This window comes from Loxodonta africana, chromosome 19, assembly GCF_030014295.1.
Source record: "Loxodonta africana isolate mLoxAfr1 chromosome 19, mLoxAfr1.hap2, whole genome shotgun sequence".
NCBI lineage: Eukaryota > Metazoa > Chordata > Mammalia > Proboscidea > Elephantidae > Loxodonta > Loxodonta africana.
Window position 1 is genome coordinate 34478317 of NC_087360.1, and position 19736 is coordinate 34498052.

Sequence of the window (19736 nt, forward strand, 5' to 3'; positions counted from 1 at the left end):
TGGAGGCAAGTAGCCACACATTCCTCATCCTGTTCCTGACTCTTCTTCCTCTGTTGCTCCAGGCAAGTAGAGACCAATTGTTGTACCTTGAATGGTTGCTTGCAAGCTTTTTGAACAGAAGCACGTACATATTAGGCCAGTTAACTGGGATGTCGCATAAAATCATGACCCTAAACCTCCAAACCAAGAAACCAGATCCCATGAGGTGTTTGGTAGTACATAAGCAGCCTCTGAAGGTTTTTTTTTTTTTTTTTCGGTAAGAATATATAATCAGAAAAAAACTCATTGTGGTCAAGTAGATTCTGACTCATAGTGACCTTATGGGACAGAGTAGAACTGCCCTATAAGTGTTTCTGAGGAGCAGCTGGTGGATTTGAACTGCCAACCTTTTGGTTAGCAGCTGATCTCTTAACCACTGTGCCACCAGAGCTCCAGGAATATATATCACACAACATTTGCTAATTCAATTTTTTCCAGGTATACAACCTATTGGCAACAATTATGTTGATCAGCTGTGCAATCATTACCCTTAATCAGTGCAAATTTTCTATCACCATAAACAAAAACTTAGTGCTTCATAAGCAAAAATCCCTCCTTTTGCCCTCTCTCCCACCCTTGTAACCACAGGCTTTAATCTCTATCATTTTTGCTGTTGCTGTTGTTGAGAATATGCACAGCAAAACATACACCAATTCAACAGTTTCTACATGTACAATTCAGTGACATTGATTACATTTTTAGAGTTGTGCAGCCATTCGCACCCTCCTTTATGGGGTTGTTCTGCCCCATTAATATAAACTCACTGCCTTCTAGGGTTTCTGTCTGATCTCTATACATTTGACTATTCTTGTCTTTTTGTGGAGTAATTGATTTATTTCACTCAACATAATATCTTCAAGTTTCAGGTTGTAGCATGTATCAGGAATTCATTTCTCTTTCTAGCTGTGTAGTGTTCCATTGTAAGTATAGACTGTATTTTGTTTACCCATTCATTTGTTGATGAGCGTTTGGGTTGTTTGGGTATTGTGAATAGTGCTGTAGTGAAAATTGGTATGCATATGTTTGTTCGCATCAACGTTTTCAAGTCCCTTGGGTATATTCCTAGGATTGCTGGGTCATACGTAAGTTTTTGTTTTTTTTTTTTTGAGTAACCTCCACACTGTTTTCCACTATAGCTGTACCATTTTGCATTCCCACCAGCTATGTTGTGTTGTTGTTAAGTGCCGTCGACTCGATTCTGACTCGTGGTGACCCTGTGTACAATACAACAAAACACTGCCCAATCCTACACCATCCTCATACTTGTTGCTATGTTTGAGCCCATTGTGCAGCTACTGTGTCAGTCCATCTCATTGAAGGTCTTCCTCTTTTTCACTGACCCTCTACCTTACTGATGATGATGTTCTTCTCCAGGGACTGGTCCCTCCTGACCCTCCTGATAACTTGTCCAAAGTACATGAGATGAAGTCTCACCATTCTTGCTTCCAAGGATGCCTGTACTTCTTCCAGGACAGAATTGTTCCTTCTTCTGGCAGTCCATGGTATATTCAGTATTCTTCACCAACACCATAATTCAAAGGCAACAATTCTTTGATCTTCCTTATTCATTAGCCAGCTTTCCCATGCATATGAGGTAATTGAAAATGTCATGGCTTGGATCAGGCTCATCTTAGTCCTCAAAGAGACATCTTTGCTTTTTAACACTTTAAAGAGGTCTTTTGCAGTAGATTTGCCTAATGGACTGCTGCTTCCATGGACATTGATTGTGGATCCAAGTAAAATGAAATCCTTGACGACCTCAATCTTTTCTCCGTTTATCATGATGTTTCTTATTGGTTCAGTTATGCAAATTTTTGTTTTCTTTATGTTGAAATGTAATCCATACTGAAGGCTGTAGTCTTTGATCTTCATCAGTAAGTGCTTCAAGTCCTTTTCACTTTCAGCAAGTAAAGTTTTGGTATCTGCGTAACACAGGTTGTTAATGAGTCCACCCCAAATCCTGATGCTGCGTTCCTCTTCATATAGCCCAGTTCCTCAGATTATTTGCTCAGCATACAGATTGAATGAGTATGGCAAAAGGACACAACCCTGAGGCACACCTTTCCTGATTTTAAACCGCACAGTATCCCCTTGTTCTGTTCGAACAACTGCCCCTTGGTCTGTGTACACGTTCCACATAAGCACAATTAAATGTTCTGGAATTCCCATTCTTCACAATGTTACCCATAATTTGTTATGATCCACACAGCCAAATGCCTTTGCATAGTCAATACAAAATGTATTTCTTAAATAATGAAACTTGAAAATCGAAATTACTCTTGGATTCATCGCTGCAGAATAGATGTTGTGTTACCAGGCATGAAAACAACCTTAAGCTCCTTGTACATCTCCGTCAGAGCTCTTGGGTAACCAGGTACATTGTCAATGAATAGTAGTATTTCAAAAGGAAACTTTTTTTTTCTGAGCAGTAGGTCTCAACAGTGGGCTTAAAATATTCAGTAAACCATGTTGTAAACAGATGTGCCGTCATCTAGGCTTTGTTGTTCCATTTATAGAGCGTGGGCAAAATAGGTTTTGCATAATTCTTGAGGCTCATAAGATTTTCTGAAAGGTAAATGAGTATTGGCTTCAACTTAAAGTCACCAGCTGCGTTAGACCCTAACAAGACAGTCCTCCTGTCCTTTGAAGCCAGGCATTGACTTCTCTTCTGTAGCTATCAAAGTTCTAGATGGCATCTTCTTCCAATATAAGGTGTTTTGTCTCCATTGAAAATCTGTTGTTTAAGCCTGGTACTGGTACAACAACAGATACATACACTAGTGGAACAGGATTGAGTATCCAGACATAAGTCCATTCACATATGAGCAGCAGATATTTGACAAAGGCCCCAAAACAGTTAAATGGGGGAAAAGAGAGTCTTCTTAACAAATGCTGCTGGCATAACTGGATATCCATCTGCAGAAAAATGAAACAAGACCATACCTCACTCGATGCACAAAAACGAGCTCAAAATGGATCAAAGGAGTTTAGAGAATTTGCAAAAACCAAACCAAAGCTACAAGAAATACTAAAGGATATTGTTTGGTCAGAGAACCAATAATATCAGATATCAGCACAACACAAGGTCACAAAACAGAACGTCCCGATATCAACTCAAATAGGGAAATCACAAAAACAAACAAATTAAGATTAATTTAAAAAAAAATACACATAACAGGGAATCATGGAAGTCAATAGGTAAAAGATCACAATAATCAAAAAGAGGGACTAAATACAGGAGGCATTGAACTGCCAGATGGAGAGTGATACAAGGCGATATAGAACAATACAAGTTAGGTTTTTACTTAGAAAAATAGGGGTAAATAATAAGGTAACCACAAAAAGGTATAACAACTCTATAACTCAAGAAAAACGTAACGACTCAACTAACATAAAGTCAAGCACTATGAAAATGAGGATCTCACAATTTACTAAGAAAAACGCCTCAGCACAAAAAAGTATGTGGAAAAATGAAATTGTCAACAACACACATAAAAAGGCATCAAAATGACAGCACTAAAAACTTATTTATCTATAATTACCCTGAATGTAAATGGACTAAATGCACCAATAAAGAGACAGAGAGTCACAGACTGGATAAAGAAACACGATCCATCTATATGCTGCCTACAAGAGACACACCTTAGACTTGGAGACACAAACAAACTAAAACTCAAAGGATGGAAAAAAGTATATCAAGCAAACAATAAGCAAAAAAGAAGAGGAGTAGCAATATTAATTTCTGACAAAATAGACTTTAGACTTAAATCCACCACAAAGGATAAAGAAGGACACTATATAATGATAAAAGGGACAATTGATCAGGAAGACATAACCATATTAAATATTTATGCACCCAATGACAGGGCTGCAAGATACATAAATCAAATTTTAACAGAATTGAAAAGCGAGATAGATACCTCCACAGTTATAGTAGGAGACTTCAACACACCACTTTCGGAGAAGGACAGGACATCCAGTAAGAAGCTCAACAGAGACACGGAAGATCTAATTACAGCAATCAACCAACTTGACCTCATTGACTTATACAGAACTCTCCACCCAACTGCTGCAAAATATACTTTTTTTTCTAGCGCACATGGAACATTCTCTAGAATAGACCACATATTAGGTCATAAAACAAACCTTTGCAGAGTCCAAAACATCGAAATATTACAAAGCATCTTCTCAGACCACAAGGCAATAAAACTAGAGATCCATAACAGAAAAACTAGGGAAAAGAAATCAAATACTTGGAAACTGAACAATACCCTCCTGAAAAAAGACTGGGTTATAGAAGACATCAAGGAGGGAATAAGGAAATTCATAGAAAGCAACGAGAATGAAAATACTTCCTATCAAAACCTCTGGGACACAGCAAAAGCAGTGCTCAGAGGCCAATTTATATCAATAAATGCACACATACAAAAAGAAGAAAGAGCCAAAAGCAGAGAACTGTCCCGACAACTTGAACAAATAGAAACTGAGCAACAAAAGAATCCATCAGGCACCAGAAGAAAACAAATAATAAAAATTAGAGCTGAACTAGATGAATTAGAGAACAGAAAAACAATTGAAAGAATTAACAAAGCCAAAAGCTGGTTCTTTGAAAAAATTAACAAAATTGATAAACCATTGGCTAGACTGACTAAAGAAATACAGGAAAGGAAACAAATAACCCGAATAAGAAATGAGAAGGACCACATCACAACAGAACCAAAGGAAATTAAAAGAATCATTTCAGATTATTATGAAAAATTGTACTCTAACAAATTTGAAAACCTAGAAGAAACGGACGAATTCCTGGAAAAACACTACCTACCTAAACTAACACATTCAGAAGTAGAACAACTAAATAGACCCATAACAAAAAAAGAGATTGAAACGGTAATCAAAAAACTCCCAACAAAAAAAAGCCCTGGCCCGGATGGCTTCACTGCAGAGTTCTACCAAACTTTCAGAGAAGAGTTAACACCACTACTACTAAAGGTATTCCAAAGCATAGAAAATGACGGAATACTACCCAACTCATTCTATGAAGCCACCATCTCCCTGATACCAAAACCAGGTAAAGACATTACAAAAAAAGAAAATTATAGACCTATATCCCTCATGAACATTGATGCAAAAATCCTCAACAAAATTCTAGCCAATAGAATCCAACAACACATCAAAAAAATAATTCACCCTGATCAAGTGGGATTTATACCAGGTATGCAAGGCTGGTTTAATATCAGAAAAACCATTAATGTAATCCATCACATAAATAAAACAAAAGACAAAAACCACATGATCTTATCAATTGATGCAGAAAAGGCATTTGACAAAGTCCAACACCCATTCATGATAAAAACTCTTACCAAAATAGGAATTGAAGGAAAATTCCTCCACATAATAAAGGGCATCTGTGCAAAGCCAACAGCCAATATCACTCTAAATGGAGAGAACCTGAAAGCATTTCCCTTGAGAACGGGAACCAGACAAGGATGCCCTTTATCACCGCTCTTATTCAACATCGTGTTGGAAGTCTTAGCCAGGGCAATTAGGCTAGACAAAGAAATAAAAGGTATCCGGATTGGCAAGGAAGAAGTAAAGTTATCACTATTTGCAGATGACATGATTATATACACAGAAAACCCTAAGGAATCCTCCAGAAACCTACTGAAACTAATAGAAGAGTTTGGCAGAGTCTCAGGTTATAAAATAAACATACAAAAATCACTTGGATTCCTCTACATCAACAAAGAGAACACCGAAGAGGAAATAACCAAATCAATACCACTCACAGTAGCCCCCAAGAAGATAAGATACTTAGGAATAAATCTTACCAAGGATGTAAAAGACCTATACAAAGAAAACTACAAAGCTCTACTACAAGAAATACAAAAGGACATGCTTAAGTGGAAAAACATACCCTGCTCATGGATAGGAAGACTTAACATAGTAAAAATGTCTATCCTACCAAAAGCCATCTGTACATTTAACGCACTTCCGATCCAAATTCCAATGTCATATTTTAAGGGGATAGAGAAACAAATCACCAATTTCATATGGAAGGGAAAGAAGCCCCGGATAAGCAAAGCACTACTGAAAAAGAAGAAGAAAGTGGGAGGCCTCACCTTACCTGACTTCAGAACCTATTATACAGCCACAGTAGTCAAAACAGCCTGGTATTGGTACCACAACAGACACATAGACCAATGGAACAGAATTGAGAACCCAGACATAGATCCATCCACGTATGAGCAGCTGATATTTAACAAAGGACCCGTGTCAATTAACTGGGGAAAAGATAGCCTTTTTAACAAATGGTGCTGGCATAACTGGATATCCATTTGCAAAAAAATGAAACAGGACCCATACCTCACACCATGCACAAAAACTAACTCCAAGTGGATCAAAGACCTAAACATAAAGACTAAAACGATAAAGATCATGGAAGAAAAAATTGGGACAACCCTAGGAGCCCTAATACAAGGTATAAACAGAATACAAAACATTACCAAAAATGATGAAGAGAAACCCGATAACTGGGAGCTCCTAAAAATCAAACACCTATGCTCATCTAAAGACTTCTCCAAAAGAGTAAAAAGACCACCTACAGATTGGGAAAGAATTTTCAGCTGTGACATCTCCGACCAGTGCCTGATCTCTAAAATCTACATGATTCTGTCAAAACTCAACCAGAAAAAGACAAACAACCCAATCAAGAAGTGGGCAAAGAATATGAACACACATTTCACTAAAGAAGATATTCAGGCAGCCAACAGATACATGAGAAAATGCTCTCGATCATTAGCCATTAGAGAAATGCAAATTAAAACTACAATGAGATTCCATCTCACACCAGCAAGGCTGGCATTAATCCAAAAAACACAAAATAGTAAATGTTGGAGAGGCTGCGGAGAGATTGGAACTCTCATACACTGCTGGTGGGAATGTAAAATGGTACAACCACTTTGGAAATCTATCTGGCGTTATCTTAAACAGTTAGAAATAGAACTACCATACAACCCAGAAATCCCACTCCTAGGAATATACCCTAGAGATACAAGAGCCTTCATACAAACAGATATATGCACACCCATGTTTATTGCAGCTCTGTTTACAATAGCAAAAAGTTGGAAGCAACCAAGGTGTCCATCAACAGATGAATGGGTAAATAAATTGTGGTATATTCACACAATGGAATACTACGCATCGATAAAGAACAGTGACGAATCTCTGAAACATTTCATAACATGGAGGAACCTGGAAGGCATTATGCTGAGCGAAATTAGTCAGAGGCAAAAGGACAAATATTGTATAAGACCACTATTATAAGATCTTGAGAAATAGTAAACCTGAGAAGAACACATACTTTTGTGGTTATGAGGGGGGGAGGGAGGGAGGGTGGGAGAGGGTTTTTTATTGATTAATCAGTAGATAAGAACTGCTTTAGGTGAAGGGAAAGACAACACTCAATACATGGAAGGTCAGCTCAGTTGGACTGGACCAAAAGCAAGGAAGTTTCCGGGATAAAATGAATGCTTCAAAGGTCAGCGGAGCAAGGGCGGGGGTCTGGGGAACATGGTTTCCGAGGACTTCTAAGTCAATTGGCAAAATAATTCTATCATGAAATCATTCTGCATCCCACTTTGAAATGTGGCGTCTGGGGTCTTAAATGCTAACAAGCGGCCATCTAAGATGCATCAATTGGTCTCAACCCACCTGGAGCAAAGGAAAATGAAGAACACCAAGGCCACATGACAACTAAGAGCCCAAGAGACAGAAAGGGCCACATGAACCAGAGACCTATATCATCCTGAGACCAGAAGAACTAGTTGGTGCCCGGCCACAATCGATGACTGCCCTGACAGGGAGCACAGCAGAGGACCCCTGAGGGAGCAGGAGATCAGTGGGATGCAGACCCCAAATTCTCATAAAAAGACCAAACTTAATGGTCTGACTGAGACTGGAGGAATCCCGGCGGCCATGCTCCCCAGACCTTCTGTTGGCACAGGACAGGAACCATCCCCGAAGACAACTCATCAGAAATGAAAGGGACTGGTCAGCGGGTGGGAGAGAGACGCTGATGAAGAGTGAGCTAATTATATGAGGTGGACACTTGAGATTGTGTTGGCAACTCTTGTCTGGAGGGGGGATGGGAGGATAGAGAGAGAGGGAAGCAGGCAAAATTGTCAAGAAAGGAGAGACTGAAAGGGCTGACTCAAGAGGGGGAGAGCAAGTGGGAGTAGGGAGTGAGATGTATGTAAACTTATATGTGACAGACTGATTGGATTTGTAAACGTTCACTTGAAGCTTAATAAAAGTTATTAAAAAAAATGGATCAAAGGCCTAAACATAAAATCTAAAACGATAAATATTATGGAAGGAAAAATAGGGACAATGTTAGGAGCCCTAATACATGGCATAAACAGTATTCAAAACATTACTAACAATGCAGAAGAAAAACTAGATAACTGGGAGCTCCTGAAAAACGAACACCTATGTTCATCCAAAGACTTCACCAAAAGAGTGAAAAGATTACCTACAGACTGGGAAAAAATTTTTAGCTATGACATTTGCGATCAGCGCCTGATCTCTAAAATCTACATGATACTGCAAAAACTCAACTACAAAAAGACAAATAACCCAATTAAAAAGTGGGCAAAAGATACAACAGACACTTCACGAAAGAAGACATTCAGGTAGCTAAGAGATACATGAGAAAATGCTCACGATCATTCGCCATTTAGAGAAATGCAAATCAAAACTACAATGAGACTCCATGTCATTCCAACAAGGCTGGTATTAATCCAAAAAACACAAAATAATAAATGGTGGAGAGGTTGTGGAGAGACTGGAACACTTACACGCTGCTGGTGGGAATGTAAAATGGTACAACCACTTTGGAAATTGATTTGGTGGTTCCTTAAAAAGCTAGAAATAGAACTACCACACGATCCAGCAATCCGACTCCTTGGGACATACCCTAGAGAAATATGAGCCTTTACACGAACAGATATATGCACATCCATGTTTACTGCAGCACTGTTTACAGTAGCAAAAAGCTGGAAGCAACCAAGGTGCCCATCAGTGGATGAATGGATAAGTAAATTATGGTATATTCACACAATGGAATACTACGCACTGATAAAGAACAATGATGAATCTGTGAAACATTTCATAACATGGAGAAATCTGGAAGGCATTATGCTGAGTCAAATTAGTTGCAAAAGTACAAATACTGTATAAGACCACTATTATAAGAACTCAAGGAATAGTTTAAACTGAGAAGAACACATACGTTTGTGGTTACGAGACGGGTGAGGGAGGAAAGGTGGAAGAGGGGTATTCACTAATTAGTAGATAAGAATTACATTAGGTGACAGGAAAAACAACACACAATACAGGCGAGGTCAGCACAACTGGACTAAACCAAAAGCGAGGTTTCAGAATAAAGTGAATGATTTGTAAGGCCAGCATAGTAGGGGCAGGGGTTTGGGGTCCATGGTTTCAGGGGACATCTAAGTCAATTGGCATAATAAAATTCTATTAAGAAAACACTCTGCATCCCACTTTGGAGAGTGGCGTCTGGGGTTTTAAATGCTAGCAAGCAGCCATCTAAGATGCATCAATTGGTCTCAACCCACCTGGATTAAAGAAGAATAAGGAACACCAAGGACACAAGGTAGTTACGAGCCCAAGAGACAGAAGGGGCCACATAAACCAGAGACTACATCAGCCTGAGACCAGGAGAACTAGATGGTGCCCGGCAACAACCAATGACTGTCCTGACAGGGAACCTAACAAAGAACCCCTGAGGGAGCAGGAGAGCAGTGGGATGCAGACCCCAAATTCCCGGAAGAAGACCAGACTTAATGCTCTGACTGAGACTAGAAGGACTCTGGTGGTTATGGCTCCCAGACCTTCTGTTGCCCCAGGACAGGAACCATTTCCAAAGCCAGCTCTTCAGACAGGGATTGGACTGGGCAATGGGTTGGAGAGGGATGCTGGTGAGGAGTGAGGTTGTTGAATCATGTGGACACTTGAGACTATGTTGGCATCTCCTGTCTGGAGGGGGGATGAGAGGGTAGAGGGGGCTAGAAGCTGGTGAAATGGACACAAAAAGAGAGAGTGGAGGGAGGGAGCGGACTGTCTCATTAGGGGGAGAGAAGTTGGGAGTATGTAGGAAGGTGTGTATAAGTTTTTGTGTGAGAGACTGACTTGATTCGTAAACTTTCTCTTAAAGCACAATAAAAATTAAAAAAAAAGAAAATCTGATGTTTAGTGCAGCTACCTTCATCAGTTATCTTAGCTAGATCTTCTGGATAACTTGCTGCAGCTTCTACATCAGCACTTAACACCTCTTCTTGCACTTTTTTGTTATGGAGGTGGCTTCTTTCGTTAAACGTCCTGAACCAACCTCTGCTAGTTTCATACTTTTTTTTCTGCAGCTTCCTCGCCTTGCTCAGCCTTCATAGAATTGAAGAGAGTTAGGGCCTTGCCCTGGATTAGGTTTTGGCTTAAGGAAATGTGGCTGGTTTGATCTTCCATCTAGACCACTGAAACTTTCTCCATATCAGCAATAAGGCAGTTCCACTTTCTTATAATTCGTGTTTTCACTGGAATAGCACGTTTAATTTCCTTCAAGGGCTCTTCCTTTGCATTCATAACTTGACTAACTGGCACAAGAGGCCTAGCTTTTCAGCCTATCTTGGCTTTTAGCGTGCTCTTCCTCACTAAGCTCAATCATTTCTAGCTTTTGATTTCAGGTGAGAGACGTGCAACTTTTCCATTCACTTGGAACACTTAGAGGCCATTGTAGGGTAATTGCTTGGCTTAATTTCAATATCATTGTCTCTCAGGCAATAGGAGACCTGAGGAGAGAGAGACGGGGGAACAGCTAGTCGGATAAGTAGTCAGAACACACACAACATTTATCAATTTGTTGATTAAGTTCGCCGTCTTATATGGGCACAGTTTGTGGTGGCCCCCAAAATTACAATAGTAACATGAAAGATCACAGATCACCGTAACATATAATAACAATGAAAAAGTTTGAAATATTGCAATAATTATTAAAATGTGACACAGAGACCAGAAGTGAGCACGTGCTGTTAGAAAAATGGCACCAATAGGCTTGGTTGATGCAGCGTTGGCACAAACCTTCAATTTGTAAAAAACATAGTATCTGTGAAGTGCAATAAAGCGAAGTGCAATAAAATGAGGTGTGCCTGTATACTTGTTGGGAAAGTTTCTGTTCGTGCCCTTTGTCCATTTTTTGATTAGGTTATTTGTCTTTCTGTTGTTAAATTGTACAAGTTTTATATATTTTTTTAAATATAAGACTCTTATCGAATATATTATTCCTGAAGATTTTTTCCCAGTCTGTAGGTTGTCTTTTTACTCTTTTAATAGTCTTTTGATGCAGACAGGTATTTAATTTTTATGAGGTCCCAGTGATTTCTGCTGCTCGTGAATTTGTTTTTGAGTTTGATAATCTATCAGTGGAAAAAAAGTAGGTCCCAGAGCTTCACCCCTGTATTTTCTTCCAGTAACTTTGGGGTTTTAGCTTTAATATTTAGGTCCTTGATCCTTTTTAATTAGTTTTTTGTGTATGGTGTGACATATGGATATTGCTTCACTTTTCTGCATGTGGATGTAAATTTTACCAGCACCATTTGTTGAAAAGACTGTTCCTTCCCCGCTGAATGGACCTAGCATCTGTCATGGATTGAATTGTGTCCCCCAAAAATATGTGTATTAATTTGGCTATGCCATGATTCCCAGTATTGTGTGACTGTCCACCATTTTGTCATCTGATACGATTTTCCTATGTGTTTTAAATTTTTTCACTATGATGTTAATGAGATAGATTAGTGGCAGTTATGTTGATGAGGTCTACAAGATTAGATTGTGTCTTAGGCCAATCTGTTTTGAAATATAAAAGAAAGAAGTGAGCAGAGAGACAGGAGGACCTCATACAACTAAGAAAGCAGCATCGGGAGCAGAGTACGTCATTTGGATCCAGGGTTCCTGTGTGGAAAAGCTCCCAGATGACAAGGACCTTCCTCTGGAGCCAAAAGAGAAAGCCTTTCCCTGGAGCTGATGCCCTGAATTTGGACTTCTAGACTCCTAGACTATGAGAATAAATTTCTCTTTGTTAAAGCCATCTGCTTGTGGTATTTCTGTTACAGCAGCGCTAGATAACTAGGATAGCATCTTTGTTGAAAATCAGTTGACCGTAGATGTATGGATTTATTTCTGAGTTTTCAGTTCTGCTCCACTGGTCTGTGTGTCTGTCATTAAGCCAGTACCAGGCTGTTTTGATTACGGTAGCTGTGTAATATGTTTTGAAATTAGGAAATGTGATGCCTTCCACTTTGTTCTTCAAGATGGCTTTGGCTATTCAGGTCCTCTTGCCTATCCATATAAAGTTAAGGTTTAGTTTTTTCATTTTTGTAAAAAAAGAAAATGCCGTTGGGATTTTGATGAGGATAGTGTTGAATCTATAGATCGTTTTCGATGGTATTAACATATTGCCTATTGTGATGGTTAAGATGTGTGTCAAGTGTGCTGTCACATTATAGGGAAAGCAACTAGGGTCACATAACAATGTGTGTACAAATTTTTATATGAGAAACTAACTTGAACTGTAAATTTTCACTTAAAGCACAATTTAAAAAAAGATGTGTGTCAGTTTGGCTGGACCATGATCTTCAGTGTTCTGGCAGTTGTATAATGTTGCAATCACTTCCCTGTTGAGATTTGATATGTGATCACCCCCACGATGGGATCTGCTGTAAGTAGCCAGTCAGTTGAAGGGGGAGTTTCCTTGAGCATATGGCCTGTATCGAGTGTGGGTGGATGTTTAGGCAGGGCTCTGGGGCTTTTGCTCATTCTGGATCCTGCAGCTGTCTCCTGTTCATCTGATCTCTGGTTCTTAGGACTTGAGCTAGCAACTCACCTGCAGTCTTGCCTGCTGATCTTGGGATTTGTCGATCTTCACAGCCTGTGAGCAACAGCCCTGCTCTCCAGCCTGGTGATCTTGGGTTTGCCAGTGTCTGTGGCTACATGAATCAGAAGAAGCGTCTTTCCTGACCCACAGACTTGGGACATTACAGCCTCTGCAACTGTGTGGGCCGTTTCCTTGATATATATATATGTATGTATGTGTGTATAGTAACCTATATATATATATATAAAATAACCTATATTTATTTATTTATACATGCATACATACATACACTTTGCTGGTTTTGCTTCTCTAGAGAACCCAGTCTAAGAGAGCTATATTAAGTCCTCCAATCCATGAATATGGAATGTCCTTCCATCTATTTAGGTCTTTTTTAATCTCTTTCAGCAGTGTTTTGTAATTCTCATTGCATAAGTTTTGACATCTGTCTTAGTTATCTGGTACTGCTATCAGAAATACCACAAATGGGTGGCTTTAACAAACAGAAATTTATTCTCTCACAGTTTAGGAGGCTAGAAGTCCAAATTCACTGTGCCACCTCTAGGGGAGGGCTTTGTCTGTCTGTCAGCTCTGGAGGGAAGTCCTTGTCTCTTCTGAGCTTCAGCTCCTGGGTGATCTTCATATGGCTTGGCATCTCTCTTCCCGCATCTCTACTACTTAGCTTGCTTGTTTAATCTCTTTTATATCTCAAACGAGATTGGCTCAAGATACACCCTAATTCTACCTCATTAACATAACAAACATAACCTAAACATCATTAACATAACCTAATCCTGCCTCGTTAATATAACGAGCATAACCCATTCACAAATGGGATTATAACCACAGGCAGAGATTAGGATTTACAACAGATATTTTCCAGGGACACAATTCAATCCATAACAACATCCCATGGTAAATTTATACTTAAGTATTTTATTCTCTTAGATGCTATTTTAAATGGAGTTGTTCTCTTAGTCTTTTCAGATTTCTCATGGCTGGTATATAGAAAACCAAATGATTTTTGTGTGTTGACCTTGTATGCTGCAACTTTGCTAAATTCCTCTATTTCTAAAGGCTTTCTAATGGATTCTTTGGAGTTTTCTATATGTAGGATCATATCACTTGTGAATAAAGATAATTTTACCTCTTTGCAATTTGGATACTTTTCATTTCTTTTTCTTTCCTTATTTCCTTGGCTAGGACTTCTAATACAATATTTAATAGGAGTAATGAGAGCAGGCATCCTTGTCTTGTTTCCGTTTTCAAAGGGAAGGTTCTCAGTCTTTCTCCATTGAGTATAATGTCAACTGTTGGTTTTTCATAAATGCCCTTAAACATGTTGAGGAACTTCTCTTTTACTCCTGTCTTGTTGAAAGTTTTTATTAAGAAAGGGTGTTGGATTTTATCACGTCTTTTCTGCATCAATTGAAATGATCATGTGGTTATTTTCCTTTGTTTTATTAATGTGATATACTACATTGATTGATTTTCTAATGTTGAACCGTCTTTGCATTCCTGAAATAAATCTCACTTGGGTATGGTGTATAATTCTTTTAATATACTACTGGATTCTGTTCACTAGTATCATATTGAGAATTTTACTATCTATATTCATAAGGGGTGTTGGTCTGTAGTTTTCTTGTGGTGTCTTTGGTGTTAAGGTGATGCTGGCTTCATAGAAAAAGTTGGAGTGTATTCCTTCCTCCTCCACTTTTGGAAGAGTTTGAACAGGATTGGTGTCAGTTCTTCTCTAAATGATAGGTAGAATTCCCCAGAGAAGCCATCTGGACCTGGGTTTTTCTTTGTTGGGAGATTTTTTATTACTGATTGAGCCGCTTCACTTGTTATGTCTGTTGAGATTTACTCCTTCCTTTTCAGTCAGTTTTGATAGATTATGTGTTTCTAGGAATTTGTCCATTTCATCTAAGCTACCAAGTTTGTTGGAGTACAGTTGTTCATAGTATTGTTACAATCTTTTTTGCTTCTATTGTTTCAGTCAGTTGTACTGTCTCCAATTTTGTTTCTTATTGTGGTTATTTGCACCTTCTCTGTTTCTTTGTCAGCTAGCCAAATTTACTTAGATCTAGGAGAGGTTTTTTTTTTTTTTTTTTTTTTTTAGGAGAGGAGGCTCTGGTTTACATCTGGATTATATTTTGAAGAATATTTAATATAAATTTTCCTATTATATGTTGAATATGGAAACAAAAATTGTTTATTCATTACCTATGTTTCCACCTCTTATCAAGGCTTCTTAATTCTTTAAATTAGTATCTGTTTAACTTTAATGATAGATGTCATTGCATTTTCTTAATTGTGTCTGAGTAATATGATAGTAAATGGACTAAGTGCCCAGGCATCAGCCTCCTCTGGGATTTGCATAAGTGATGTATTATTAAGACTGCTTCAATCACTTCAGAGGATTCATAAGTTACTGTACCCTAGTACAGTGTCCTGGTGGTGAATATGACAGAGGTGATATAATTCCATGAAGTTCTTGAAATAATTAGTGGCCATGAATTCTGTGGATTTTGGTGACATAAGAAAATGCAAAGGAAGGAACTAATTGTGAATTTCTGAATGAGGTTCAATTTTAGGAACCCTTTCAATGGGAAAATAAAGCACTGTTTGTCTTGGGTGAAAATGTGACTTGTCGTCTGTTTCAGATTGTAGATGTTTTCATGGAAAACAGTTTAATTCAGCAATGTACATCCTTCTTGTTGGATGCCTTGAAGAATAATCACCCAGCTGAGGGTCACCTCCAGACTCGACTGTTGGAGATGAACCTGATTCATGCACCCAAGGCAAGTGAGATTTCCCGGCTAAAACCAGCAGGCAGAGCACCTGGTTCAGCAGCATGAGTGGAACTGGCTGGCTGCACACAGTAGCTGTAGGCTGGGGATGGTCACCCAGATGTCTATCTTTGCACTCCTTGGTGGGTATTCTTCATTGCTTTTCTACAAGACACCGTGCAAAATTTTCATAGAAACAGTTCTTGTCAGGGCATCATCTTTTGACTGAAAGTTGGGTGGGGATGATCAAATCACATGTGTTTTTGGTTAGATTTGGGTATATATGCAGAAAGGAGGTCTGGAGAGATTTATATCACACTGTTAACCGTGGTTTTCTGAGAGGCTAGGGTTGTATAAGTTCACTTTATTCTTCACTTATCTGTCTTCCAACTTGTTTTTCTTTAATAATCATATATTATTTTTATAATTAAGAAACAGCGTGTTAATTACATTGTCCTGTTACCTCAGTTTATTCACCTTGACAAGGTCACTGCTGATGTGTGTGTCATAACCCACTTCTAGGAAGGAAAACAAAAAAAAGGTGCTGCTAATTGATTCATGGTTTGGTGGTTAAATATAACAGTTTTTAATAAATGAGTTTTGAAACAGAAACCAGGCACCACTTAGAGGTTCAGCAGACAGAACTTAAAAAGAGCCCAGACCACCAAAGGGAGGCATCCTGGGTGGGCAGGCAGCTCAGCAAGGTGCTACCAGTGCTGGTCACGCTGCCCTGATTTGCTGGGAGTGGTCTTCTCTGGATGGAGGAGACTGGACAATGTCTTCTAAGTTTTCTAAATTACACTGCTGATATAATAAGGTGGAAATGTTTAAAAGCAAGAGGATAGTAAGGATAAATCTAAAGGAAGCAAAAGGCGGGGGGAAATGGGTAAGGGCCAGATGTTGCAAAATTCTGCTCTTGGATATGGTTGGGTCATACTCTGTAGGAAACCCAGAGTATGCATCATCTAGGGGCAGTGTGATGTTCAACTGGAGCTGGGATTTCCATCTATTTGGCCAGCACTGCATTTGGTTGGTCTTCATATCCCTGAAGGAATGGGAATGAGTGTGCTAGATGGCAAGTGAAGGGCCACAGGAGCACATCTCATCAAGAGTAGTCACTGATTAGCATTCCCAAAGCCAACTCTTCAGACAGGATTGGACTGGACTATAAGACAAAATGATACTGGTGAGGAGTGAGCATCTTGGCTCAAGTAGACACCTAAGACAATGTGGGCAGCTTCTGTCTGGAGATGAGATGAGAAGGCAGAGGGGGACAGGAGCTGGCTGAATGGACACAGGGAATACAGGGTAGAGAGGAGGAGTGTGTTGTCTCATTAGGGGAGAGCAACTAGGAGCACATAGCAAGGTGTACGTAAGTTTTTGTATGAGAGACTGACTTGACTTGTAAACTTTCACTTAAAGCACAATAAATAAAAATTCACCTTAAAAAAAGAGTAGTTACTGGTTAGATATTGAAAGTAAGGTCCCTTAGCAAGAGCACAAAGTTGCTGTGTTGACCCAGCAGTCTTAGCCCAGAGATGACATATTTAAAGATAATTTTTAGCCTCATCAAATTTTTTCCAGGAGTGTTTGTTATTTTTTAAATGCAACTTCCGACTCCTATTTTCTATCTTTGACCAACTAGAGAAGTCTAGTAAACACAAGTATGATTTATTTCTTTCAGATCTGATTTTGACTGTTAGTGAGAATTGAGCTCAGTAAAGAAGGAGGGCTATTGAATCAGAGTTGAGCCCTCACATTGATCTTGCCGTAGAAAAGCCTGTAAGAATGTGACTGCTAAAACGCAGCAGCAGTGAACTGGACTAATCCTAGTAGTATTGCTTTATGGTAGAGCCTCAGCCTTTCTCTCGTGCCCAACTCTACAGCCATGTGTCCCAGGCCTGACTGCAATATGGGAGGACAGAACCTTGTGGAAGGGCCTCAGGTGACTGGAAAGGATGGCCAGGGTCTGCTTGGGACCCGCAAGCGCCAGCTGCTGATACAGAAATGTGAATGTGGGTGGGGCATAGACATGGTGAAGCACCTTTAGGTACTAGCATCGCTTCTCCCTGAGCCCTGGTTGTATAGCTGTACCGGGAAGGCACAGTGAACAGCCGCTCTTCAAATGTGATTGCTGTGGTGAAGGCTTCCTTACTGAGTTCACTGTTTGATAGGTTGCAGATGCCATCCTTGGAAATCAAATGTTCACACATTATGATTGGACCCACATTGCCCAGCTCTATGAAAAGGCAGGCCTCCTACAGAGAGCACTAGAGCACTACATCGATCTCTGTGACATCAAGAGGGTTGTGGTCCACACTCACCTCCTAAGTCCTGAGGTAAGGGAACTGCTAAACCATCCCTGTTGTGGCTGGTGTTCACCAGTCACTATTACTGCATGCTCCCAAATTTCGCACCCAATTTCCAGCTGTTGGTGACTTATGGAGCCATGGTGTGTGTTTTCCCTAGGCATGGGCCTTGTCACTGCTCTCACATGCCATACTTTACTGCCAAAAGCAGTTATGATGCAGCACGTGCACAAACCTTACTTGCTTAACAGCGCATCTGGGCCCTGTGTTACCTCTTTTTCTTTCCATTGTCCACCTTTGACTTAGTTTATTATCAGGAATAGAGATAACAGCCCTAGCAGGGTTGTCTGAAAACATCAGAAAAAGCTACAATAGCTGTGCATTCCAATTTACAGAGTAGGTTTTATTATTAAACATGGAACATTCCAGCATCTGTGGCAGTTTAGGTCAGTGTCTTATCCCGAGTTTACTCCCAGCTTCCACTTTTTACCATGATGGAGAGTTGCTTTTCAGTTCTTTGAACTGGAAATTCTTTATATATTTGACACTCCAGAAAAAAAAATTTTACCAGGTTAGCAATATTTAAGATTGTACAATGACCTCACTTATATGAAGTAAGCAAATATGTAGATAGAAACCAAAGATTAGTAATGGTTACCAGGGTTGGGAGGGATGGGGAAATTTTGGCGGGGGAGCATTGAGTTTATGTTAATGGTGGTGGAATATTTTGGAAAAGGATAGCAATAATGGTGTCACAACATGAAAAGTATAATCAATGTCATTGAATTATAAATGTGGAAATTGTGTTGGCAGATGTTTTGATGTGCATATTTTCACCACAAGTTTAAAAAGAGGGGGAAAAATTGTACATAGTTGTTGACAAACTTACTTGCATCACAGTGGCTTAGAGATTTCTTTGGCTCCTTGTCAGTGGAGGATTCCATGGAGTGTCTGCGTGCTATGCTGTCTGTGAATGTCAGACAGAACCTCAAGCTGTGTGTGCGGGTGGTATCCAAGTACTATGAGCAGTCGCGTACACAATCCTTGGTGGAGCTCTTTGAGTCCTTCAAGAGTTGGGAAGGTAAGCAGTGCAGCCACGGAACTGTTACCTCCTTTCTCAGGGTTGCTGTGTACTTGCCCAAAATAAAATTGGGTCCTCCTGCAAAGCCAGGCAGGATGTAACACTCATGGCCTTAGATATCTGGTCAATGGCAAAATATCACTGCTGTCCTGCTGTATGTTAGTCAGCTTAAAGTACCCTTTCCGGCATTCCAGAGGGAGAAATCAGATTGGTTGGTATTGGGGTGGGGAGATTTAGAATCCCCCTGAGGATCCTCTGTGGAACCCTGTGTCTCTACCTAGCACAGTTTGCACAACATTCTTTACAATTCTGTTACTCATAGTTGTGAGTCATAATGAAAGGGCTCGGTGTCTGGTCGTCTTGACTCTGAGAGAGTGCTTCGTTTATCTTCTCCTGAGCCCGTGATGGCAGTTTCATTGGTTTCTGGTATGTGTTACCCAGTTGATTGCTAGGGCTGGTGGTTGACTCTTTTTTTTCCTTTTTGGGCATCATACCAAAAAAGTGTGCTATGGGGGAAAATGGCTTTCCCTGTCCTGTTGGGTACAAGCTGGGGGCTGTCTGGCCGGCCCCGGACA

General features: G+C 39.7%; 1 protein-coding gene across 1 annotated transcript in view; it reads left to right on the plus strand.

Annotated features, from left to right (window-relative positions):
• CLTCL1 (clathrin heavy chain like 1) overlaps positions 1-19736 on the plus strand; it is a gene marked incomplete at its 5' end in the record, with an annotated part of 157252 nt that overhangs the window by 60575 nt on the left and 76941 nt on the right. The window contains 3 exon segments of the mRNA XM_064271932.1: positions 15577-15783; positions 17946-18110; positions 18981-19161. Coding sequence (XP_064128002.1) covers positions 15577-15783; positions 17946-18110; positions 18981-19161 — 553 coding nt within the window.